This window comes from Fringilla coelebs, assembly GCF_963513975.1.
Source record: "Fringilla coelebs genome assembly, chromosome: 29".
Taxonomy (NCBI): Eukaryota; Metazoa; Chordata; class Aves; order Passeriformes; family Fringillidae; genus Fringilla; species Fringilla coelebs.
This window is the reverse complement of record NC_140055.1, coordinates 1,784,400-1,808,084: the sequence shown is the minus strand read 5'-3', so window position 1 is coordinate 1,808,084 and position 23,685 is coordinate 1,784,400. Positions and strand designations below refer to the sequence as shown.

General features: G+C 61.6%; 3 protein-coding genes across 3 annotated transcripts; 1 reads left to right on the top strand and 2 right to left on the bottom strand.

The window, feature by feature from the left end:
- Positions 1–2,069: 2,069 nt before the first annotated feature.
- On the bottom strand, positions 2,070–11,844 carry LOC311164044 (low affinity immunoglobulin gamma Fc region receptor III-like). Its single transcript, XM_084223303.1, has 7 exons — positions 11,773–11,844; positions 10,763–11,105; positions 3,999–4,256; positions 2,917–3,000; positions 2,510–2,531; positions 2,339–2,418; positions 2,070–2,252 (listed from the first exon to the last, which is right to left on the bottom strand). Exons 2-7 carry the CDS (start codon positions 11,067–11,069, stop codon positions 2,143–2,145), a joined length of 861 nt encoding a protein of 286 aa, XP_084079429.1. The 5' UTR covers positions 11,070–11,105; positions 11,773–11,844; the 3' UTR covers positions 2,070–2,142.
- On the bottom strand, positions 6,287–10,571 carry LOC311164047 (low affinity immunoglobulin gamma Fc region receptor III-like; the record flags this gene model as incomplete). The annotated part of the gene is made up of 8 exons (XM_084223305.1): positions 6,287–6,339; positions 7,093–7,125; positions 8,434–8,494; positions 9,445–9,556; positions 9,635–9,767; positions 9,868–10,131; positions 10,267–10,504; positions 10,557–10,571. 8 exons carry the CDS (start codon positions 10,569–10,571, stop codon positions 6,287–6,289), a joined length of 909 nt encoding a protein of 302 aa, XP_084079431.1.
- A 1,313-nt stretch (positions 11,845–13,157) lies between the features above and the next one.
- On the top strand, positions 13,158–18,022 carry LOC311163835 (Fc receptor-like protein 3; the record flags this gene model as incomplete). The annotated part of the gene is made up of 10 exons (XM_084222963.1): positions 13,158–13,190; positions 13,309–13,363; positions 15,036–15,266; positions 15,505–15,759; positions 16,265–16,534; positions 16,624–16,935; positions 17,020–17,103; positions 17,469–17,490; positions 17,581–17,660; positions 17,745–18,022. 10 exons carry the CDS (start codon positions 13,158–13,160, stop codon positions 17,852–17,854), a joined length of 1,452 nt encoding a protein of 483 aa, XP_084079089.1. The 3' UTR covers positions 17,855–18,022.
- Between the last annotated feature and the right edge of the window lie 5,663 nt (positions 18,023–23,685).

The following is a 23,685-nucleotide window of genomic DNA, read 5'->3' as shown; positions in this document are numbered from 1 at the left end:
GCCCTGCTCTGGCCAGCCCCAGGTGGCAGCCAGCACCTCAGGGTCCCCCCTGCCACCTTGCCTTTGATTCTGGCAGCTTTAGAGCTGCTGCAGAGGTGAGAATTCTGTGGGGGAAAAGGCCTGCCTGTGGTTTGCTCAGCCCTGCAAGAAAGCACAAAACCCAAAGGGAGCCCAAGCAGTGTCTCTGCGAGGGCCTTTGATGGTTTTCAGAGCAGGGCTGGCTGGAAACCGCCCCTGCAGGGGCAGTTGTGAGGGAACCAGTACGGAAATGCAGCAATTGATCATTTGTTCCTCTTGGTATGGGTCTGAGAGAACCACAAAACTACTGCAAATCCCACAACAATCTGCTCAACAACCTGCCTAGGACTCTTCTTATGGAACAAAACCTACAGCCTTTGGAACCTTCCAGAAAGAATGTTTGGGCTAAGAATGGGGGTATCATATAAGAGAGAATAGTTTGGAAATATCGAGCAGGGGCTCTGCCTGTGGCCTCGTTGGGGCTGAGGGGATTGACCCTGTCTGGGTTCCAGGTGTCCCCAAAGCTGCTCCATCCCTGCCCTCCTCCCCTGAGTGAAAGGCTGAGGGTTTGCAGGAATTGTGGTATAAAGCCACCAGAGGTGCTGCTGCTGACCAGAGACCTGCCTGGGCTCAGGCGCTGCCTTCCTTCCATCCGGGATCATGGAGAGCGGTCGCGGGTGTTGCTCAGGGTGTGTGTCCAGCCCCGGGACACTGCTACGCTGACAGTGGGCACTGGGATCCAACCTGCTGCCGTGGCGGCTCCTGCCTGCTGCCGGTGGTGGTGCCGGGAGCGATTGGTGCCCGTGAGTTTGCAAAAGGAGCGATTTCCCCTCCTGCCTCCCGCCCGAGGCCGCCATGGCCCCTGAGGGGATGGAGCTGGATCGGGGCGCCCCCTGCTGGCCGGGAGTGCTCCCTGCAGCGCCCCCTGCAGGCTGGGAGTGCTCCCTGCAGCGCCCCCTGCTGGCCGGGAGTGCTCCCTGCAGCGCCCCCTGCTGGCCGGGAGTGCTCCCTGCAGCGCCCCCTGCTGGCCGGGAGTGCTCCCTGCAGCGCCCCCTGCAGGCTGGGAGTGCTCCCTGCAGCGCCCCCTGCTGGCCGCGGTTATCACTGCCACAAACACCAACCGCGCTGAGCGGGAGGGAAAGTTCTGGGTTTGTGTTGTTTGTTCTGTTCTGGTGTATAAATCTCCTCATAAAGAGCTGTTATTCCTTTTCCTACACTCGGCCAGAAAGTCCTATCATCTTTAATATTAAAAAAAATTTAAGACATTGGTCTTCTTTCCATTCTAGCCATGTTCCCACGCTCCTTGGCAGATATTTCTCATTTAAATGAGTTGACAAATCCTGGGTTCCAGTGTTGATGGGACAGATACACCAAGTGCAGACAGGGTCAGGGACTTGGCCACCTCATGCTCTGCCTTTTAAGCCAGTTGGGCAACCAAGTGCCCTCACCCCAGGTGGCACTTCAGATCACCCGGCCACTCAAGAGCTGCTTTGCCAGAGCGTCACACTGTCCCCAGTGTGCCATGGCTGACAGACTGATGGACAGACAGGGTCCTGTCTCACCAAAAGCAAGGCCTGACCCACCCCTGCCACACACAGCTGTTCCAAAATGTCTCCAGACATCAAAACTTTCCTGTCTCTGACACCCCAGCCTGTGCCATGGCCTGATCCCCACTGCCCTGGGAAAGGGGGAGGCTCCGGAACCCCCACAGGGCCTTTGTGACATCCTGGTGTGGGGAACAGGGCAGAGGAGGGGTTTGGGACAGGGGACAAGAGAATCCAGAGCCTCCTGAAGGCCACTTTGGCCATCAGAGCAAGGAAGGTCCAGGGCCCTTCCAGGTTCCTCAGGTGGAGGAAACGAGCTGGGGGAAATGTCTGGGTTTGTTCCTTGTTGTGGCTTTCCCTGGAAATCGTTCCTTGTGTGACAATTTGGACTCTGAACCTTGTTGCTGTTGCTGTTGGTTTTATTCTCTCTCTCGTTGCTGTTTCAGGAAATTGTTCTTCTCTCACCCCTTTGGGATCTTTGTGCCCAAACAGGGAGGGAGAGGGGCAGTTTTGGTGGCAGCACACACATGAGTGGGTGCCCATGGGTGGGACCCCCAGTGCCCCCCAGTTCCCCCCAGTGTCACAGCACATTCCCGTAGATGTCACCGGGTTCCCGCGGTCGCCCCTGGAGTCCCCGCAGCTCTGCGTAGGTCACCTGGGGATCCTGGAGGGTGGTGGCACGGGGGGACACTGCGAGAGACACGGGCTGTGGGATCTGGGTGGGGTGACACTCGTGGGTGACGTGTCCCTCTGCATGTGCCCCACCCTGTACTCACCCCCTGCCCTCTTGGTGGCCACGACGTGGGTGTACAGCACCTCCCCCTCCTCTGGGGGGGCCGGGGGATTCGGGGGGGCCCTGAGGGAATAAAGGGGATGTGGGGGAGGGAATGGGAGATCTTGGGGGTTGGGGTAAAAGGGTAGAGTGTGGTTTGAGCCCCCCTACTCACCTTTCCTGGTGCTTCCTGGCAGCTGCAGAGGAAAGATTGGAGGGGTGACTGTGGGGTCCCAGGGCCCTGACCCCTCTCAGGATTCCTGAACCCCCATGGGACCCTCAATTACCCACAGGACCCCCAAATGTCTCTGGAGCACCCCAGAATGCAGGAACCTGCCCAGTGGCCCAACCAAATCAGCCTCTAGAATCTAAAGCCCAGCAAAGACAGAGACCCCCCAAAACACCCCCAGGGCCCCTGAAAGAACCCCCAGCATCCCTGCAGGACCCTCCATAACCTCCCCAAACCCTACAGCACCCTCAGACAAGATCACAGTTTTGGGGCTGTGGGTGCTGCCCTATCAATCCCCTACTCTGGGGGTCTCTACAGCTCCCTGGGACGCCCGTCCCCCCACTGTCACCCACCCTGGCGGTGCCACCGGTGCCAGGCCACAAAGACACCCACGAGCAGGAGCAGGAACAAAAGGGCCCCACCGACCCCTGCGGCCACTGCAAGGAACAGAGGGGGACACATCAGGGTCACCAATCACCCCAGGGGTTCTGCACTCCCTGGTGACCCTGTGTGACCCCACCTGTGACCCAGGGTAAGGCAGGTGTCACTGTCAGTGCCAGCTCAGGGCTGGGTGCCCGGAACACGCGGTGCCCGTCCTGTCCCAGCTGGTTGGTGGCCACGCACTGGTAGGTGCCCGAATGTCCCACATCGATGTCCCTGAGCTCCAGGAGGGGACCCCGGGCCACCTCCTGCCCGTTGTGCAGCCAGGTGAAGGTGACAGGGGCTGAGCCCACCTGCACCGAGCAGCGCAGGGTCACGTTGTCACCTGCACGCACCGGGTGTGACAGGGGCCAGGGGGTGATGGTGGCATTGGCCACGGGCACTGTGGGGACACAGACGGGGCTGAGGGCACAGGGAGGGGCTGGCAGCCGGTGCGGGGGGGATGGGTGTGATGGGGGGATGGGTGCGATGGGGTGTGGGGTAACATCACAGAGGGGTGAAGGGACAAGGGGAGTGGTGGGGGGACCTAGGAAAGGTGTCTGGGGGTCATGGGAGGACTCCATCCGGGGACCTGACGAGTCTCTGGGGGCTCCCCGGTCCCATCCCCGCACTCACTGCGCACCGTGACGCGGAGCTCTGCGCTGCTCTTCCGCACGGTCCCGCCCTGGGAGCGCACCTGGCAGCTGTAATTCCCCGAGTGGGAGACCCCCACGGCGGGCACCAGCAGCTGCGGGGACCCCTGCGGGCCCCCCACCACCTGCCCGTCCCGGTAGAACACGTGCAGGAGGGGAGCTGAGGGCCGCAGGGGGCTGGGGGTGCTGAGGCAGCTGAGATTCATGGGGGACCCCTCGGTGGGCTCGGTGGGACCCTCCAGCACCGGCACCGAGAAGAGCTCTGGGAAGGAGAGGGGAGGTGAGGACTGTGACTCTGAGTGTGCTGGGAAGGGGCTTTGGGGGTGTCAGGAGATTGGAGTTCCAGCCGTGGGGGTGCTCACCGTGCACTGTCACTGTCACTGGTGCGGACTTCTCCTGTCCCCAGGACCTCACCCGGCCCTTGCAGCTGTAGCGGCCGCTGTGGTGCAGCTGCAGAGGGGACAGGGACAGCTCGGTCCCCCTGAGGGACCCCCCCAGATCCTTCTCGTCCTGGTAAAATCGCAGCTCAGTGACCGTGCGGTTCTCCCACCTCCGGCAGCGCAGTGTCACCCTGTCCCCCTCCAGCAGCGCCCGTGCTGGCACCTGCAGCACCAGACTGTCTGAGGGACAGAAGGGTCCCATCTCACTGAGGGGCTCAAGACAGGTTCGAGGTGGGTGCCCATGGCACCGGGGACATCTGGGATTCTCTGGGATGCACTGGGATGTCTCTGTGTGCAGGGCACAGGCTCTCACCACTTGAGAGGTGGGAGGCCACTCAAGGAGTGGACCCCACCCAGACCTGTCAGAGGCCACCCAGATCATTTAAGATCCCCCCTCACCATTTAAGACTCTCATGGGGGGGCTTAGCCCACTATTGGGTCTGTGACACGTGTAGGTGCCACCCTCGGTGACAGTGAGGTGTTCTCGCCACTGCTGCCCCCATTGCTGCTTGTCCTTGTACCAGGTGGTGGCACCGGCGGTCCCCGAGCCCTGGCAGGTCAGTGTCACCCGGTCCCACAGCACCGCCGGTCTCCAGGGGGGCTGCACGAGGAGCTGGGTGGTCTGGGCACCTGTGGGTGACAGGGGACACCAGCCTGCCAGGGCCAGAGCAGGGCTGGGGACAGCGGGGTGGGGCAATGGCGTCCCCCGAGGACTCACCAGCGAGGCCGAGGGTCTGGGCTGGAAGGGAGAAGGGACAGGGCTGGGTGGGGGTGGCACCGTGGGGACAGTGGTACTTGGGGTACAGGGTGTGGGCGCTGTCCCCAAACTGTCCACGTGGGGACACAGTTCTTGTGAGAAAGTGTTTCTGGGTGGTCCCTAAAAGATTTGGCAAGGCAGGGGGACATATCTGTGTCACAGCCACCCGTGCACCACATCCCTGTGGCACAGGGACCTTGGGAACAGGGTCAGCAAGGCCACCCTGGGCTGAGGCAGAACATGGGGACACTGTGGACAGCCCGGGCACGAGGACACCACGCACACAGCCCAGGCTGGCCCAGGTCACCCCCACCAGCTCATGGTGCCATCCCCATGATCCCATCCCCATGGCCACATCCTCACCATTCTTGTCCCCTTCTGTCCCTGCATCCCAGGTCCCTTGTCCCTGTGCCCAGAGCTACCTGAGCCCAAAGGTGCCAGTCCCCACATTCCTGTCCCCACAGCCCCATCCCCAAATTCCTGCCCCTGTCCCTGTCCCCAAAGCCACCCTACATCCCCAGTCCCACCAAGGTCCACTGTGGGTAACAGGGAGTGGCACTGCTGGCCTTGGGGACCTCAGGGGACCCTGCAGCACTCCTGTGCCCCCTCCCCATCCCCAGGCTGTCAGGCCTGTGCCCAGGGCACTCACCCCACAGGAGCAGTGCCACCTTCCCGGCCATCCCAGTGTCCCCAGCTATGTGGACTGGCTGTCACTGGCTGCTATGGCCACCGCTCCCCTGGCTGGCGGCTCTTCGGATGAAGGGGAAGGAAGCGAGGTCACATCCGTCCCCACACGTTGCTGGCCCTTGGTGGGGGCAGGGTGGCCACAAGCTGGGGACAGGCTGGGGACATGATGGGATGGTCTGGGGACATGGTGGGGGATGGTGTTACCAAGAGTGGGGGGCTCAGGGGATGTGCAGAACCAAGAAAGGGTGTCCAGGAGAATGGGGGTCCAGGGGAATTGGGGTCTCCATGCCTGGGGGGATTCAGGGATGGGGGTGCTGTGGGAAGATGCTCCCCAGGCATTTGGGGTTGTGGCATGTGGGTGCCAGGGCTGGGGGTGCAGGGGGAAAAAGGGGACCCTCGGGAATCGGGGTTCTGGGGGAAGAAGCAGCCGATGGGATGGGATCAAGGCAATGGTGGTGCTGGGCAATGGCAGCCCTGGGATGGGGGTCCAAGGGAGGAGAGACCAAGGCCATGGGGGTGCCATGGTTGGGCTGCCAGGGGAATGGGGGTGCCAGTGGTGGGGAGTGGCTGGGTGGGCACGGGGCTAGCAGCTCCTTCCTGGGGTGCCTCAGATTTTGGGGTGACCCAGGGCCCAGCACAGCCCTCCCTTGGGTGCTCATTTCCTGGCCAGCCATTAAATGGGGGTCCTCGGTGGCTCGCCTTCTGTGCCCTTGCCTGCCCTTGACTTTTTCCTCTCTTTATTTCTCTTTTTTTCTTATTTTCCTCACTATTCTGCCATGTACCCTCTCCCTCTGTTCCTGCAGCAATCCCGGGGAGCACCTGAGCATGGAATGGGTTGGGGGGACTCAGGGGAGGGGGAGAATGAGGTGTGGGGGTGCAGGGAAGGCTGGGGTGGCTGTGGGGGATGGAGGTGTGGGGCTGTGCCCCCTCAACACTTTCACTTTCTCTTTCCTGGACAAGAAGGAAGAGGCCATTTGTGCTGAGAGTCAGATGGGAAAAGGGGGCACTTCTGTCCTGGGGGGCACATCCAGGGGGGTCCTGTCCTGAAGGGATCCTGTCCCAGGGGTGGCACATCCTGGGGACCCCTGTCAGTGCAAGGCTGGGGCCCAGCCATGGCCCAGCCCCACTACACAGGGATGGCCATTGCCCAGCCCTGCTCTGGCCAGCCCCAGGTGGCAGCCAGCACCTCAGGGTGCCCCCTGCCCCCTTGCCTTTGATTCTGGCAGCTTTAGAGCTGCTGCAGAGGTGAGAATTCTGTGGGGGAAAAGGCCCTGCCTGTGGTTTGCTCAGCCCTGCAAGAAGCACAAACCCCAAAGGGAGCCCAAGTAGTGGCTCTGCGAGGGCCTTTGATGGTTTTCAGAGCAGGGCTGGATGGAAACCGCCCCTGCAGGGGCAGCTGTGAGGGAAACAGTGCGGAAATGCAGGAATTGATCATTTTGCCCCTTTGCCCAAGGGACTGAGGGAGCCCCAGAGCTACTGCAAATCCCACAACAATCTGCTCAACAGCCTGACCTGGACCCTCCTCCTCCTCCCTGCCTTGCCCTGGATGGACAGTGGCCGGATGCCCCTCACCCACCACAGCCGCTCTCTCACTGCCCTCCACACCTGGATGGGGAGAGAAAATTGAGCAAAGGGTTCCTGGGTTGAGACACGGACCAGGAGAGATCACTCAGCAAATCCTGTCATGGGTAAAACTGCCTCAGATTTAGAGATATGAATTGAATTTATTGCTGACAAAATTAGAGCAGGGTAAGGAGAAGTCAAATAAACCCTTCAATGCACCTTCCCCCTGTTATGAATGATCACACAGTCATTGTTTTTCACTATTATACTGGTTTTTGCAAATTATTTTGTTATAATTCAATTTTTAACTGCTTTTAATATACTACAATTTGTCAATCTTTTTGCCCTAATCCCTGTGTAGAATATATATTTCAGTGTGATAAATATATTATCGTTTAGGCTCTCCCAAAATATCAAGATAGAGACAATGTGCTGTGTATTACACCATTAACCATTGCAGAAGTAGCTAATGGCTTTGTTTGTGTAACTAAGGGGCAATGGTGAGAATAACTCAGATAATTGTGTGAAATAGCTAATGTTGATTTAATGTACTGAGGGAGGATCTCATCTGTATGAGAAGAACACATTGAAACGTAGCAAGTAAATAAACAGCAAAAGAAATACTGAAAAGTGGGATTTGCCACTGATCCTTTGGTTATCAGGAACTGTCAAAACACAGAACAGGGCAGGGCTTGTGAGCACATAAAATATATAAATTTAATCTGCAGTATGGTGTGCACTTTATGAAATGAATCAAGGATCAAACCAAGCAAAAGAATTCCAATAACATGTAAACTGGAAAGAATGTTTGAATATGCATAACCCTCCTGAGTGTGTATTTAACCAATACAATGAAAAGATGTGTAGGAAGAATTGTTGTAGTTAATGGTGTGCCTCTGGAAGCTGCCAAGCACCCAGCCCGCTGTTTAAGGACCCTTTTAATTGTTATTAAACACTTAAAAATTTTAAAGAGTGAGCCTTGTTTGTCACAGAGTTTGACCAAAAAACTGAACTTTGTGTACAATAAAAGAGAAAAACCTCATGTGAACCCCCCAGCACTGGGAGGGGGAATGAGGATCCCCTTGAGTTGCTGGGAAGAGGAAGAAGAGTCCCATGATGGGAACCGATGCCCCCCAGTGTCCCCAGCGTCACAGCACATTCTCATAGTCACAGGGATCATGCTGTCCCTCGTAGGGTCCCAAAAGCTCCACGTTGGTCACCTGTGGATCCCGAGGTGGGGCAGGGCTGGGGGACACCTGTGGGGGCCCTGAGAGTGACACTGGTTGTGGGGACCTGGCTGGGCGGTGACACCTGTGGGTGACATGGCCCAGTGTAACCCACTGCACTCACCCCCTGCACACTCAGTGCCCACGAGGTGGGTGTTGAGCACAGCCCCCTCCTCCAGGGGGTCCTGTGGGGATAAGGGGGGCTCTGGGGGTGTCTGGGGAGGGGGAAAGGGGAGTCCCAGGCCGAGCCCACCACTCACCTGTCCTGGGTCTTCCTGGTGGCTGCAAGGAAAAGGGGAGGGGGTGACCGAGGGGATGCTGGGACCCCTGACCCTTCCTGGGGCCTCAGCAGCTCCAACCACCCACGGAATCCCAAATCCCCCCTGCAGCCCCGATTCCCACTGGATCCCTGATCTCTGCCTCCACTCTGGGGGCTTCCCCTCACTCCAGGACCCCCATCCCCCACCATTGTCACCCACCCCGGCGGTGCCACCAGTGACAGCCCCCGATGACAGCCAGGAGCAGGAGCAGGAACAGGAGGGTCCTGCCGACATTCACAGCCACTGCTGGGGACAGAGGGGACACACTGGGGTCACCCTGAACTCCAGGGGGCCCTGAACACCCCGGTGACCCTGTGTGACCCCACCTGTGACCCAGGGTGAGCCAGGTGTCACCCCCAGGACCAGCTCAGGGCTGAGTGCCCGGAACACGCGGTGCCCATCCTGTCCCAGCTGGTTGGTGGCCACGCACTGGTAGGTGCCCCAATGTCCCACATCGATGTCCCTGAGCTCCAGGAGGGGACCCCGGGCCACCTCCTGCCCGTTGTGCAGCCAGGTGAAGGTGACAGGGGCTGAGCCCACCTGCACCGAGCAGCGCAGGGTCACGTTGTCACCTGCACGCACCGGGTGTGACAGGGGCCAGGGGGTGATGGTGGCATTGGCCACGGGCACTGCGGGGACACAGACGGGGCTGAAGGCACAGGGAGGGACTGGCAGCCGGTGTGAGGGGATGGGGATGGGGGGATGGGTGCGATGGGGTGTGGGGTCACATCACAGAGGGCTGAAGGGACAAGGGGAGTGGTGGGGGGACCTAAGAAAGGTGTCTGGGGGTCATGAGAGATCTCCAGCCAGGGGACCTGACGAGTCTCTGGGGGCTCCCCGGTCCCATCCCCGCACTCACTGCGCACCGTGACGCGGAGCCGGGCGCTGCTCTTCCGCACGGCCCCGCCCTCGGAGCGCACCTGGCAGCTGTAATTCCCCGAGTGGGAGACCCCCACGGCGGGCACCAGCAGCTGCGGGGACACCTGCGGGCCCCCCACCACCTGCCCGTCCCGGTAGAACACGTGCAGGAGGGGGGCTGGGGGCCGCAGGGGGCTGGGGGTGCTGAGGCAGCTGAGATTCATGGGGGACCCCTCGGTGGGCTCGGGGGGACCCTCCAGCACCGGCACCGAGAAGAGCTCTGGGAAGGAGAGGGGAGGTGAGGACTGTGACTCTGAGTGTGCTGGGAAGGGGCTTTGGGGGTGTCAGGAGATTGGAGTTCCAGCCGTGGGGGTGCTCACCGTGCACTGTCACTGTCACTGGCGCTGACTGTGCCCACAGTGACACTTCGGAGCCCACCCGGCCCTTGCAGCTGTAGCGGCCGCTGTGGTGCAGCTGCAGAGGGGACAGGGACAGCTCGGTCCCATTGAGGGACCTCCCCACCTCCTGGTCGCCATGGTAAAATCGCACCTCGGTGACCGGGTTCTTCTGCCACCGCTGGCAGCGCAGTGTCACCGTGTCCCCCTCCAGCAGCTCCCCCGCCGACAACTGCAACTCTAACCGGGCTGCAGGACATGGGGATCGTGTCACACCGGGGGTCCCGTTTCCATGCGGATCCCCCCATTGGGTCACCCCCCGATCACCAGGGATTCCCAATTCCAACACGGGCTCCCCACACTGGGGTGCTCTGGGGTGCTCACCGTGCACTGTCACCGTCACTGGTGCAGACTCCTGTCCCCGGGACATCACCAAGCCCTTGCAGCGGTAGCTGCCACTGTAGTTCAGCTGCAGAGGGGACAGGGACAGCTCGGTCCCACCGCGGACGCCCCCCAATTCCTTCCCCTCTCGGTAGAAGGACACCGAGGTGACAGTTTGGTTCCAGTAGCCCCGGCAGCGCAGTGTCACCGTGTCCCCCTCCAGCAGTGCCCGCGCCGGCACCTGCAGCACCAGCTCATCTGGGGGACAGAGGGGACCTGTCACACCCGATTACACCAGGACCCCCCATTGGGTCACACCCAGTGCAACAGGGTTCCCCAATTCCCACACGGGGGTCCCCCAACACTGGGATGCTCTGGGATGTCCCCAGAGCAGGGGACAGGCTCTGGTCACACAGGAGGTGACCCATGGAGCGGAGCCCACCCAGAGCCCTCGGGGTCCCTGCGGGTGCCAGGCTGGGGACACCCAAACCCCCCTCACCATTTGAGACTGTCACGGGGGGGCTGCGCCCGGTTCCAGGTCTGTCACACTCGTAGGTGCCACTCTCGGTGACAGTGAGGCGGTCAGGTCCCTGCTGCCACCATTGCCGCCACCCGTCCTTGTACCAGGTGGTGGCACCGGCGGTCCCCGAGCCCTGGCAGGTCAGTGTCACCGGGTCCCACAGCACCGCCGGCCTCCAGGGGGGCTCCACGAGGAGCTGGGTGGTCTGGGCACCTGCGGGTGACAGGGGACACCAGCCTGCCAGGGCCAGCGCAGGGCTGGGGACAGCGGGGTGGGGCCATGGCATCCCCCGAGGACTCACCAGCGAGGCCGAGGGTCTGGGCTGGAAGGGAGAAGGGACAGGGCTGGGTGGGGGTGACACTGCAGGGACAGCAGCACAGGGGCAAGCAGTGGGGAGGCTGTCCCCAAACTGTCCCCATGGGGACAATAATTCTTGTGAGAAAGTGTGTGGGGTGGTCCCTAAAAGATTTGACGAGGCAGTGGGACATGTCTGTGTCACAGCCACCCGTGCACCACATCCCTGTGGCACAGACACCTTGGGAACAGGGACACTGAGGCCACCCTGGGCTGAGGCAGAGCATGGGGACACTGTGGACACCCCGGGCACGAGGACACCACGGACACAGCCCATGCTGGCCCAGGTCACCCCCACCAGCTCATGGTGCCATCCCCATGATCCCATCCCCATGGCCACATCCTCACAATTCTTGTCCCCTCCTGTCCCTGCATCCCAGTTCCCTTGTCCCTATGCCCAGAGCTACCTGAGCCCAAAGGTGCCAGTCCCCACATTCCTGTCCCCACAGACCCATCCCCAAATTCCTGCCCCCTGTTCCTGTCCCCAAAGCCACCCTACATCCCCAGCCCCAGCAGGGTCCACTGTGGGTAACAGGGACTGGCACTGCTGGCCTTGGGGACCTCAGGGCACCCCACAGCCCCCCTGTGTCCCCTCCCCATCCCCAGGGTGTCAGGCCTGTGCCCAGGGCACTCACCCCACAGGAGCAGCGCCACCTTCCCGGCCATCCCGCTGTCCCCAGCCATGTGCACTGGCTGTCACTGGCTGCTGTGGCCACCGCTCCCCTGGCTGGCGGCTCTTCGGATGAAGGGGAAGGAAGCGAGGTCACATCTTGTCCCCATGTGTGGGTGGCACTTCGTGGGGGCAGGGTGGCCACAAGCTGGAGTCAGGATGGGGACAAGGCTGGGTGGGGCACGGTGGGACGTGGGGTTCACAGGTCTGGGGGGATCAGTGAGTTTGGGGAGCCCGGGATGGGTGTCCAGGGAAATGGGGGGGGTCCCAGGGATTGGGTTCATGGGAAATGGGGTCCTGAAGTGGGGGAGTCACTGGGAGTGGGGGGCCATGGGAATGGGGGTGCGCAGCGTTTGCTTGTGGCTAACACAGAGTGTGGAATCTCCCTCAGTGTCCAGCAGCTCCATGGGATTGTTCCCTGCCTGCTGGGCACCAACCCAGCCCTAAGGAAGCCTTTTCTTGGGCCACATTTAGGAACTCCTCCCATTTTTCTCATTCCCACCCTGAAACTTGATTGACTTCCCATGGAGGAAGGGGAGAAGTTCTGTCCATCCTTGGGACAGTGCACAGGAATCTGTGGAAATGTCCTTGTGCTCCTCAGGGTCTGCTTCCCTGGTAAATCCACCCCAGCCTGCCCTGAATTCCCCTGCCTGAGCATTCCCTGCTCCTGCTGTGACACCCCTGTTCCCCAGCCCCTCGTGTGCTCAATATTTCCACACTTTTCCCTCTCTTCTGGTCTGCACATCCTGAGCCCTAACATTCTTTGTGGAAGGTTCCAAAGGGTTGCAGGTTTTGTTCAAGAAGGAGGGTCCAGGTCAGGCTATTGAGCAGATTGGTGTGGGATTTGCAGTAGCTCTGGGGCACTCTCAGTCCCTTGGGCAAAGGGACAAAATGATCAATTCCTGCATTTCCACACTGGTTCCCTCACAGCTGCCCCTGCAGGGGGGTGTCCATCCAGCCCTGCTCTGAAAACCATCAAAGGACCTCCCAGAGCCACTGCTTGGGCTCCCTTTGGGGTTTGTGCTTCTTGCAGGGCTGAGCAAACCACAGGCATGCCTTTTCCCCCACAGAATTCTCACCTCTGCAGCAGCTCTAAAGCTGCCAGAATCAAAGGCAAGGGGGCAGGGGGGACCCTGAGGTGCTGGCTGCCACCTGGGGCTGGCCAGAGCAGGGCTGGGCAATGGCCATCCCTGTGCAGTGGGGCTGGGCCATGGCTGGGCCCCACCCTTGCACTGACAGGGGTCCCCAGGATGTGCCACCCCTGGGACAGGATCCCCTCAGGACAGGACACCCCTGGATGTGCCCCCCAGGACAGAAGTGCCCCCTTTTCCCATCTGAAACTGAGCAGAAATGGCCTCTTCCTCCTTTTCTGGTAAAGTGAAAGTGAAAGAGTTGAGGGAGCACAGCCCAACGCCTCCATCCCCCACAACCACCCCAGCCTTCCCTGCCCCCCCTACTCCCCAATTTTCCCCTGGGTCTCCCCAACGCCTTCCCTGCTCAGGTGCTGCCCGGGATTGCTGAGGCAGGAACTGGGGCTGAGGGAACATTGAACAAAAGTGAGGAAAATAAGGAAAAAAGAGAAATAAAGACCCCAAAAAAGTCAAGGTCAGGGGAGGGCACAGAGGCAGAGCTACCCCATGTGATGCCTGTCCCGGAAAGGAGCACCCCAGGGAGACTTTGCTGGGCTGTAGATCACCCAGAAATCTGAGTCACCCAGGGATGGAGCTGGGTCCCCTGTGCCCATCCAGCCCCTGCCCATGCCGGGCACCCCCCTTCCCCTGGGAACCAAACCATGGCACCCCCATTCCTTCTGTCCCCCCATCCCTGGGACCCCCATCCCAGTACTGCCATTCCCCAGGATCTCCATGGCCCAGCACCCCATTCCCAAGGAACCCTCTCCTGTTCATTCCATGCCCTGAAATCCTCCTTCCCCCAGGACCTTGGTTCTTATAGGAACCCCCATTCCCTCAGCACCCTACACCTGACAACTGGCATCCCATGACCCCAAATCCCTGGGACTCCCATCCCTGAACCCCCCAAACCTGGAGACCCCCATTCCCATGGACACCATCCCTGGGACACCCCATTCTCATGGCACCCCCATTCCCAGTGACTCCCCCTCTTTAGCACCCCCATTCCCCAGCAACCCCATCCTTAGGATCCCCCATTCCCCTGGACACTCATCCCTGGCTCCCCAAACCCACTGAGCCCCCACTCCTGGGACCCCCATGTCCCACCTTGCCCCACCCAGCCTTGTCCCCATCCTGTCCCCAGCTTGTGGCCACCCTGCCCCCACCAAGGGCCACCCACACATGGGGACAAGACGTGACCTCGCTTCCTTCCCCTCCATCCGAAGAGCCGCCAGCCAGGGGAGCGGTGGCCACAGCAGCCAGTGACAGCCAGTCCACATGGCTGGGGACAGCGGGATGGCCGGGAAGGTGGCACTGCTCCTGTGGGGTGAGTGCCCTGGGCACGGGCCTGACACCCTGGGGATGGGAGGGGAGGGGGCACAGGGGGGCTGCGGGGTGCCCTGAGGTCCCCAAGGCCTGCAGTGCCAGTCCCTGTTACCCACAGTGGACCCTGGTGGGGTTGGGGATGTAGGGTGGCTTTGGGGACAGGAACAGGGGGCAGGAATTTGGGGATGGGACAGTGGGGACAGGAATGTGGGGACTGGCACCTTTGGGCTCAGGTAGCTCTGGGGACAGGGACAAGGGACCTGGGATGCAGGGACAGAAGGGGACAAGAAGGGTGAGGATGTGGCCATGGGGATGGGATCATGGGGATGGCACCATGAGCTGGTGGGGGTGACCTGGGCCAGCCTGGGCTGTGTCTGTGGTGTCCTCGTGCCCGGGTTGTCCACAGTGTCCCCATGTTCTGCCTCAGCCCAGGGTGGCCTCAGTGTCCCTGTTCCCACGGTGTCTGTGCCACAGGGATGTGGTGCACGGGTGGCTGTGACACAGACATGTCCCCCTGCCTCGACAAATCTTTTGGGGACCACTCCACACACTTTCTCACAAGAACTGTTGTCCCGACGGGGACAGTTTGGGGACAGCCCATGCCCCCATGCTGCTGTCCCTGCAGTGCCACCCCCACCCAGCCCTGTCCCTTCTCCCTTCCAGCCCAGACCCTCGGCCTCGCTGGTGAGTCCTCGGGGGATGCCATGGCCCCACCCCACTGTCCCCAGCCCTGCGCTGGCCCTGGCAGGCTGGTGTCCCCTGTCACCCACAGGTGCCCAGACCACCCAGCTCCTCGTGGATCCTCCCTGGAGGCCGGCGGTGCTGTGGGACTGGGTGACACTGACCTGCCAGGGCTCGGGGACCGCTGGTGACACCACCTGGTACAAGGACGGGCGGCAATGGGGGCAGCAGGGACACAACAACATCACTGTCACCGAGAGTGGCACCTACGAGTGTGACAGACCTGGAACCGGGCGCAGCCGCCCCGTGAGAGTCTTAAATGGTGAGGGGGGTTTGGGTGTCCCCAGCCTGGCACCCACGGGGACCCCGAGGGCTCAGGGTGGGCTCCACTCCATGGGTCACCTCCTGTGTGACCAGAGCCTGTCCCCCGGTCTGGGGACATCCCAGAGCATCCCAAAGCAGGGAAACTTCTTTCCCAAGTTTGGTGGCCCCTGGTGCCTCCTGGTGCCATCATGACCCTCCTGGTGGCTCTGCTGTGACAGGACCCCTCTGTCCCACAGACAGTCTGGTGCTGCAGGTGCCAGCACGGGCACTGCTGGTTGGGGACACGGTGAAACTGCGCTGCCGGGGCAGAGACAACAAACGGCTCACAGACGTGTACTTCTACCGTGAGGAGAAGCAGCTGAGGGGGCCCCTCAATGGGACTGAGCTGTCCCTGTCCCCCCTGCAGCTGAAACACAGCGGCAACTACAGCTGTGGGAGCTCGGTGGCGTCACATCGGAGAGAGTCGAAGCGGGTGACAGTGACAGTGCGCAGTGAGTGCAGGGATAGGGACAGGAAACCAAAAACATCCCCCAAGGCTTTCCCCACCACTGCCTGAATCCTTCATCCCTCCCTTTACTCCTCCCTGACTCACCCAGAATTGCCCAAGTCCCTCTTGGTTTCCCCCATGACAGCCCCGTTCCCCTTGCAGATCCCTCATCCCTCTCTTGGTCCTCTCCAGCCCTCCCTGGATTCCCCACCCCTTCCAAGGTCCCTGCTCCACCCTCGGCTCTCCCTTCCATCCCTGGGTCCTCCCACCATTCTCTAAACCCCAAATCATTCCCTGAGTCTCCTCAGCATCCCTTGTGGTTCCCCATCCCTGCCTGGGTCTCTCCCCCTTTCCACGGGGTCTCGCCATTGTCCCCAGGTCCCACCATGCCTCCCAGGGTCCCCTTCTGCTCACTGGGATCCTCTCCGCTCCCCTCCAATCCCCCCTTTCCCCTGCCATGTCCCGCTGCCCCTTCCTGGGTCCCCAGTCTCTCCTGTGTCCCCCTGCAGGGGTCCCACCCTCGGGGGTGTCCCTGTCAGCACAGCCCCCCAGGGGACAGGTGGCACTTGGGGACAGCCTGGTGCTGAGCTGCAAGGTGGCCAAGGGGACAGGTCCCATGTCCTTCTCCTGGCACCGGGAGGGCTCAGGGGCACTGCTGGGCACCGGCCGCCGCCTGGAGCTGCAGCACGTTGGGGACAATGACAGCGGCCAGTACCGGTGCCGGGTCAGCAACGGGGACAGCGTGGCCGAGAGTGACCCCCTGAATGTCACCGTGCTGGGTGAGCGGGACCCTCGGGCTGGGGGTGAGCCCACCCATGGCACCCCCATCCCACCTCACCATGTGCCAGCCCCTTCTGTGTCCCTGCAGTGCCCGTGGCCAATGCCACCATCACCCCCGGTCCCCTGTCACACCCGGTGCGTGCAGGTGACAACGTGACCCTGCGCTGCTCGGTGCAGGTGGGCTCAGCCCCTGTCACCTTCACCTGGCTGCACAACGGGACACAGGTAGCCCGTGGTCCCCTCCTGGAGCTCAGGGACATCGATGTGGGACATTCGGGCACCTACCAGTGCATGGCCACCAACCAGCTGGAACAGGACAGGCAGCGCGTGTTCCGGGCACTCAGCCCTGAGCTGCAACTGGAGGTGACACTGCGGGACATAAGGACACACAGGGACACAGGTGGGGGTCACACAGGGTCACCAGGGAGTGCAGGACCCCTGGGGTGATGGGTGACCCTGATGTGTCCCCCTCTGTTTCTTGCAGTGGCCGCAGGGGTCGGTGGGGCCCTTTTGTTCCTGCTCCTGCTCGTGGCTGTCATTGTGGCCTGGCACTGGTGGCACCGCCAGGGTGGGTGACAGTGGGGGGATGGGGGTCCCATGCACCTGCAGAGGCCCCCAGAGTTGGGGATTGATAGGGCAGCACCCACAGCCCCATAATTGTGACCTTGGCTGTGGGTCCGGTAGCCTTTGGGGAGGTGCTGGAGGTCCTGCAGGGATGTTGGGAGTTATTCAAGGGGAGTCTCTGTCCCTGGTGGGCTTTGGGTTCTGGAGGCTGAGTTGACAGGGACACTGGGGAGGTTCCTGATTTCTGGGGGGCTTCAGGAATGCTTGGGGGTCCTGTGGGAAATCGAGGGTCCCATGGGGGTTCAGGAATCCTGAGAGGGGTCAGGGTCCTGGGACCCCACAGTCAACCCTCCACTCTTTCCTCTGCAGCTGCCAGGAAGAATCAGGAAAGGTGAGTGGGGGGCTCAAACCACACTCTCCCCATTTTACCCCAACCCCCAAGATCTCCCATTCCCTCCCCACATCCCCTTTATTCCCTCAGGGCCCCCCAGGATCCCCCAGCCCCCCCAGAGGAGGGGGAGGTGCTGTACACCCACGTCGTGGCCACCAAGAGGGCAGGGGGTGAGTACGGGGGGGACACACACAGAGGGACACGTCACCCACGAGTGTCACCCACCCAGATCCCACAGCCTGTGTCTCTCGCAGCGTCCCCCCGTGCCACCACCCTCCAGGATCCCCAGGTGACCTACGCGGAGCTGCGGGGACCCCGGGGGCGACTGCGGGAACCCGGTGACATCTACGGGAATGTGCTGTGACACTGGGGGGAACTGGGGGGCACTGGGGGTCCCCACCCATGGGCACCCACTCGTGTGTGTGCTGCCACCAAAACTGCCCCTCTCCCTCCCTGTTTGGGCACAAAGATCCCAAAGGGGTGAGAGAAGAACAATTTCCTGAAACAGCAACGAGAGAGAATAAAACCAACAGCAACAGCAACAAGGTTCAGAGTCCAAATTGTCACACAAGGAACGATTTCCTGGGAAAGCCACAACAAGGAGCAAACCCCAGACATTTCCCCCAGCTTGTTTCTTCCATCAGAAGAAGCTGCCAGGGCCCTGGGCCTTCCACGCTCTGATGGTTAAAGTGGCCTTCAGGAGGCTCAGGATTCTCTTGTCCCCTGTCCCAAACCCCTCCTCTGCGCTGTTCCCCACACCAGGATGTCACAAAGGCCCTGTGGGGGTTCTGGAGCCTCCCCCTTTCCCAGGGCAGTGGGGATCAGGCCATGGCACAGGGTGGGGTGTCAGAGACAGGAAAAGTTTGATGTCTGGAGACATTTTGGAACAGCTGTGTGTGGCAGGGGTGGGTCAGGCCTTGCATTTGGTGAGACAGGGCCCTGTCTGTCCATCAGTCTGTCAGCCATGGCACACTGGGGACAGTGTGACACTCTGCCAAAGCAGCTCCTGAGTGGCCGGGTGACCAGAAGTGCCACTTGGGGTGAGGGCACTTGGTGGCCCAACTGGCTCAAAACGCAGAGCATGAGGTGGCAAAGTTGCTGACCCTGTCTCCTCTTGGGGTGTCTGTCCTATCCATGCTGGAACCCAGGAGTTGGCAACTCATTTAAATGAGAAATATCTGCCAAGGAGAGTGGGAACATGGCTGGAATGGAAAGAAGACCAATGTCCTAAAATTTTTTTAATTTCAAAGATGGGGCTTACAGACCAAAGTGTAGGAAAAGGAAAAACAGCTCTTTATGAGGAGATTTATAAACCAGAAGAGAACAAACAACACAAATCCAGAACTTTCCCTCCCGCTCAGCGCTGTTTTTGTGGCAGTGATAACCGTGGCCAGAAGGGGGCGCTGCAGGGAGAACTCCCGGCCAGCAGGGGGCGCTGCAGGGAGCACTCCCGGCCAGCAGGGGGCGCTGCAGGGAGCACTCCCGGCCAGCAGGGGGCGCCCCGGTCGAGCTCCATCCCCTCAGGGGCCATGGCGGCCTCGGGCGGGAGGCAGGAGGGGAAATCGCCCCTTTTGCAAACTCACGGGCACCAATCGCACCTGGCACCACCACCAGCAGCGGGCAGGAGCCGCCAAGGCAGCAGGTTGGATCCCAGTGCCCACTGGCAGCGTAGCAGTGTCCCGGGGCCTGGCACACGCTCTGAGCAACACCCGCGACCGCTCTCCATGATCCCGAATGGAAGGAAGGCAGCGCCTGAGCCCAGTCAAGTCTCGGGTCCACAGCAGCTCCTCTGGTGGCTTTACACCACAATTCCTGCAAACCCTCAGCCTTTCACTCAGGGGAGGAGGGTAGGGATGGAGCAGCTCTGGGGACACCTGGAACCCAGACAGGGTCAATCCCCACAGCCCCAACATGGCTGCCGGCAGAGCCCCTGCTCAATATTTCCACACTTTTCCCTCCTGTGTTCAACCACAGCCTGAACACAAACATTCTTTTCTATGAGGTTCTAGAAGGCTGCAGGTTTTGTTCAAGAAGAAGTGTCCTAGGCAGGTTGTTGAGCAGATTGTTGTGGGATTTGCAGTAGTTTCGTGTTTCCCTCAGATCCTTACCAAGATGGACAAAATTATCAATTCCTGCATTTCTGCACGGGTTTCCTCACAGCTGCACTTGCAGGGGCGGTTTCCAGCCAGCCCTGCTCTGAAAACCATCAAAGGCCCTCCCAGAGCCACTGCTTGGGCTCCCTTTGGGGTTTGTGCTTCTTGCAGGGCTGAGCAAACCACAGGCAGGGCCTTTTCCCCCACAGAATTCTCACCTCTGCAGCAGCTCTAAAGCTGCCAGAATCAAAGGCAAGGGGGCAGGGGGGACCCTGAGGTGCTGGCTGCCACCTGGGGCTGGCCAGAGCAGGGCTGGGCAATGGCCATCCCTGTGCAGTGGGGCTGGGCCATGGCTGGGCCCCACCCTTGGGTGGCCGCTGGCTTCAAGGAGCAGGAGTTTGGGAGCTCCTTCCTGCCCGGGGCTCCATTCCCCTGCTGCTCCTGCCAGCTCAGATCCTGCAGGGAACGAGCCAGAATGGAGAAGTCTGGACCCCCCTGGAGCTGCCATGGCCCAGGACAGGATCCCCTTGTCCAGGATGTGTCCCCCCTGGGACAGCATCCCCCCAGGACAGGAGCCCCCCAGATGTGCCCACCCAGGACAGAACCTGCCCCCCTCGTGTGACCAAGGTGTCAAACAGCCTCTTCCTTCTTCTGTAGGAGAGAGAAAGTGAAAGTACTGGGGAGGGAAAGTGGACATCCCCATCCCCCACAGCCTCCCCAGCCCTCCCTGCAGACCCCTCACCCCTGCTTCCCCCACCCTGGGCTTCCCCCAACCCCTTCCCTGCTCAGGTATGCCCCAGGATCATCAAGGCACGAACTGGGGGGTTGTGAAATTGAGGGATGAAATGATGGAAATGGAAATAAAGAGATGGAAAAGTCACTGGGGGTGTGGGGACACAGACCCAGACTTCTTGGAATCAACCTGCGGGGACCCTCCCAAACCACAGGCACCTTGTGGGGGCTGTGCTGCGCTCTGGGTGTCCCCAAAATCTGAGGCACCCAGAGAAGGAACTGAGACCCATGGGCTCACCCAGCCCCTGCCCATCCCAGGCACCCCCACTCCCCTGGGAATTAAACCATGGCACCCCCATTCCTTAGGTCCCACCTTTCCTTAGGTCCCATCCCAGTACTGACATTCCCGGATCTCCGTGGCCCAGCACCCCATTCCCAAGGTACCCTCTCCTGTTCATTCCATCCCTGCAATCCTCCTTCCCCCAGGACCTCGGTTCTCTCAGGATGCTCCATACCCCCATCCCATGAGCCAAAATCCCTGGAGCCCATGTTCCGCTGAAACTCCCATCCCTGAGAGCCCCCAGCCTTGGGGACCCCCCATTGCCATGGCACCCCCACTCCCAGTGACTCCCCATCTTCAGGACCCCCATTCCGCAGCGACCCAATCCCTGGGACCCCCCATTCTCCTGGACACTCATCCTTGCTTCCCCAAACCCCCTGAGCCCCCACTCCTGGGAACCCCATGCCCCACCTTACACACCCACGCTCATCACCTTCCTGTCCCCAGCTTGTGGCCACCCTGCCCCCACCAAGGGCCACCTACACGTGGGGGCGGATGTGGCCTCTGTTCCTTCCCCTACATCCCAAGAGCCGCCAGCCAGGGGAGTGGTGGCCACAGCAGCGAGTGACAGCCAGTGCACATGGCTGGGGACAGCGGGATGGCCAGGAAGGTGGCACTGCTCCTGTGGGGTGAGTGCCCCAGGCATGGGCCTGACACCCTGGGGATGGGGAGGGGAGGGGGCACAGGGGGGCTGCAGAGTCCCCTGAGGTCCCCAACGTCAGCAGTGCCAGTCCCTGTTACCCGCAGTGGACCCTGGTGGGGCTGGGGATGTAGGGTGGCTTTGGGGACAGGAACAGGGGGCAGGAGTTTGGGGATGGGTCTGTGGGGACAGGAATGTGGGGACTGGCACCTTTGGGCTCAGGTAGCTCTGGGGACAGGGACAAGGGAACTGGGATGCAGGGACAGGAGGGGACAAAAACGGTGAGGATGTGGCCATGGGGATGGGATCATGGGGATGGCACCATGAGCTGGTGGGGGTGACCTGGGCCAGCCTGGGCTGTGTCTGTGGTGTCCTTGTGCCTGGGGTGTCCACAGTGTCCCCATGTTCTGCCTCAGCCCAGGGTGGCCTCAGTGTCCCTGTTCCCACGGTGTCTGTGCCCCAGGGATGTGGTGAATGGGTGGCTGTGACACAGACATGTCCCCCTGCCTCACCAAATCTTTTAGGGACCACCCAGAAACACTTTCTCACAAGAACTGTTGTCCACTAGGGGACAGTTTGGGGACAGCCCGTGCCCCCATGCTGCTGTCCCTGCAGTGCCACCCTCACCCAGCCCTGTCCCTTCTCCCTTCCAGCCCAGACCCTCGGCCTCGCTGGTGAGTCCTCGGGGGATGCCATGACCCCACCCCGCTGTCCCCAGCCCCACACTGGCCCTGACAGGCTGGTGTCCCCTGTCACCCGCAGGTGCCCAGACCACCCAGCTCCTCGTGCAGCCCCCCTGGAGGCCGGCGGTGCTGTGGGACCCGGTGACACTGACCTGCCAGGGCTTGGGGACCGCCGGTGACACCACCTGGTACAAGGACGGGTGGTGGCAATGGTGGCAGCAGGGACACGACCGCCTCACTGTCACCGAGAGTGGCACCTACGAGTGTGACAGACCTGGAACCGGGCTCAGCCCCGCCGTGACAGTCTCAGACGGTGAGGGGGGTTTGGGTGTCCCCAGCCTGGCACCCGCGGGGACCCCGAGGGCTCTGGGTGGGCTCCGCTCCATGGGTCACCTCCTGTGTGACCAGAGCCTGTCCCCTGCTCTGGGGACATCCCAGAGCATCCCAGTGTTGGAGGACCCCCGTGTTGGAACTGGGGAACCCTGTTACACTGCGTGTGACCCAGTGGGGGGTCCCGGTGCCATCGGGTGTGACAGGTCCCCTCTGTCCCCCAGACAAGCTGGTGCTGCAGGTGCCGGCGCGGGTGCTGCTGGAGGGGGACACGGTGACACTGCGCTGCCGGGGCTACTGGAACCAAACGGTCACCTCAGTGTCCTTCTACCGAGAGGGGAAGGAATTGGGGGGCGTCCACGGTGGGACCGAGCTGTCCCTGTCCCCTCTGCAGCTGAACCACAGTGGCAGCTACAGCTGCAAGGGCTTGGTGGGGTCCCGGGGACAGGAGGAGTCGGCACCAGTGACAGTGACAGTGCACGGTGAGCACCCCCACGGATGGAACTCCAATCTCCTGACACCCCCAAAGCCCCTTCCCAGCACACTCAGAGTCACAGTCCTCACCTCCCCTCTCCTTCCCAGAGCTCTTCTCGGTGCCGGTGCTGGAGGGTCCCCCGAGCCCACCCAGGGGTCCCCCCTGACTCTCAGCTGCCTCAGCACCCCCAGCCCCCTGCGGCCCCCAGCCCCCCTCTTGCACGTGTTCTACCGGGACGGGCAGGTGGTGGGGGGCCCGCAGGTGTCCCCGCAGCTGCTGGTGCCCGCCGTGGGGGTCTCCCACTCGGGGAATTACAGCTGAGAGGTGCGCTCCAAGGGTGGGGCCGTGCGGAAGAGCAGCGCCCGGCTCTCTGTCACAGTGTGCAGTGAGTGCGGGGTTGACATGGGGAGCCCCCACAGCCTCCTGGAGTCCCCTGCCTGGGCACCTCCACATCCCCCAGACACCTTTCTTGTCTTCCCCAGCCTCTGCCCTGTGTCCCCTAACCCTTCCATGGTCTGAACCCATCCCCGACATCCCCCATCACCCCATCCCCCCACTCCGGTTGCCAGCCCCTCCCTGTGCCTTCAGCCCCGTCTGTGTCCCCACAGTGCCCGTGGCCATTGCCACCATCACCCCCGGTCCCCTGTCACACCAGGTGCGTGCAGGTGACAACGTGACCCTGCGCTGCTCGGTGCAGGTGGGCTCAGCCCCTGTCACCTTCACCTGGCTGCACAATGGGACAGAGGTGGCCCAGGGTCCCCTCTTGGAGCTCCGGGACATCGATGTGGGACATTCGGGCACCTACCAGTGCGTGGCCACCAACCAGCTGGGACAGGACGGGCACCGCATGTTCCGGGCACTCAGCCCTGAGCTGGCACTAACAGTGACACCTGGGTCACCCT

Coding starts and splice junctions, on each gene's coding strand:
- LOC311164044 (XM_084223303.1), bottom strand. CDS start 11,069: ATGCCATGGCCCCACCCCGCTGTCCCCAGCCCTGCGCTGGCCCTGGCA. Junction 4,257..10,762: donor CCCCGTGACAGTCTCAAATG/GTGAGGGGGGTT, acceptor TCTGTCCCTCAG/ACAGTCTGGTGCTGCAGGTG. Junction 2,532..2,916: donor GCACCGGTGGCACCGCCAGG/GTGGGTGACAGT, acceptor TTTCCTCTGCAG/CTGCCAGGAAGCACCAGGAA.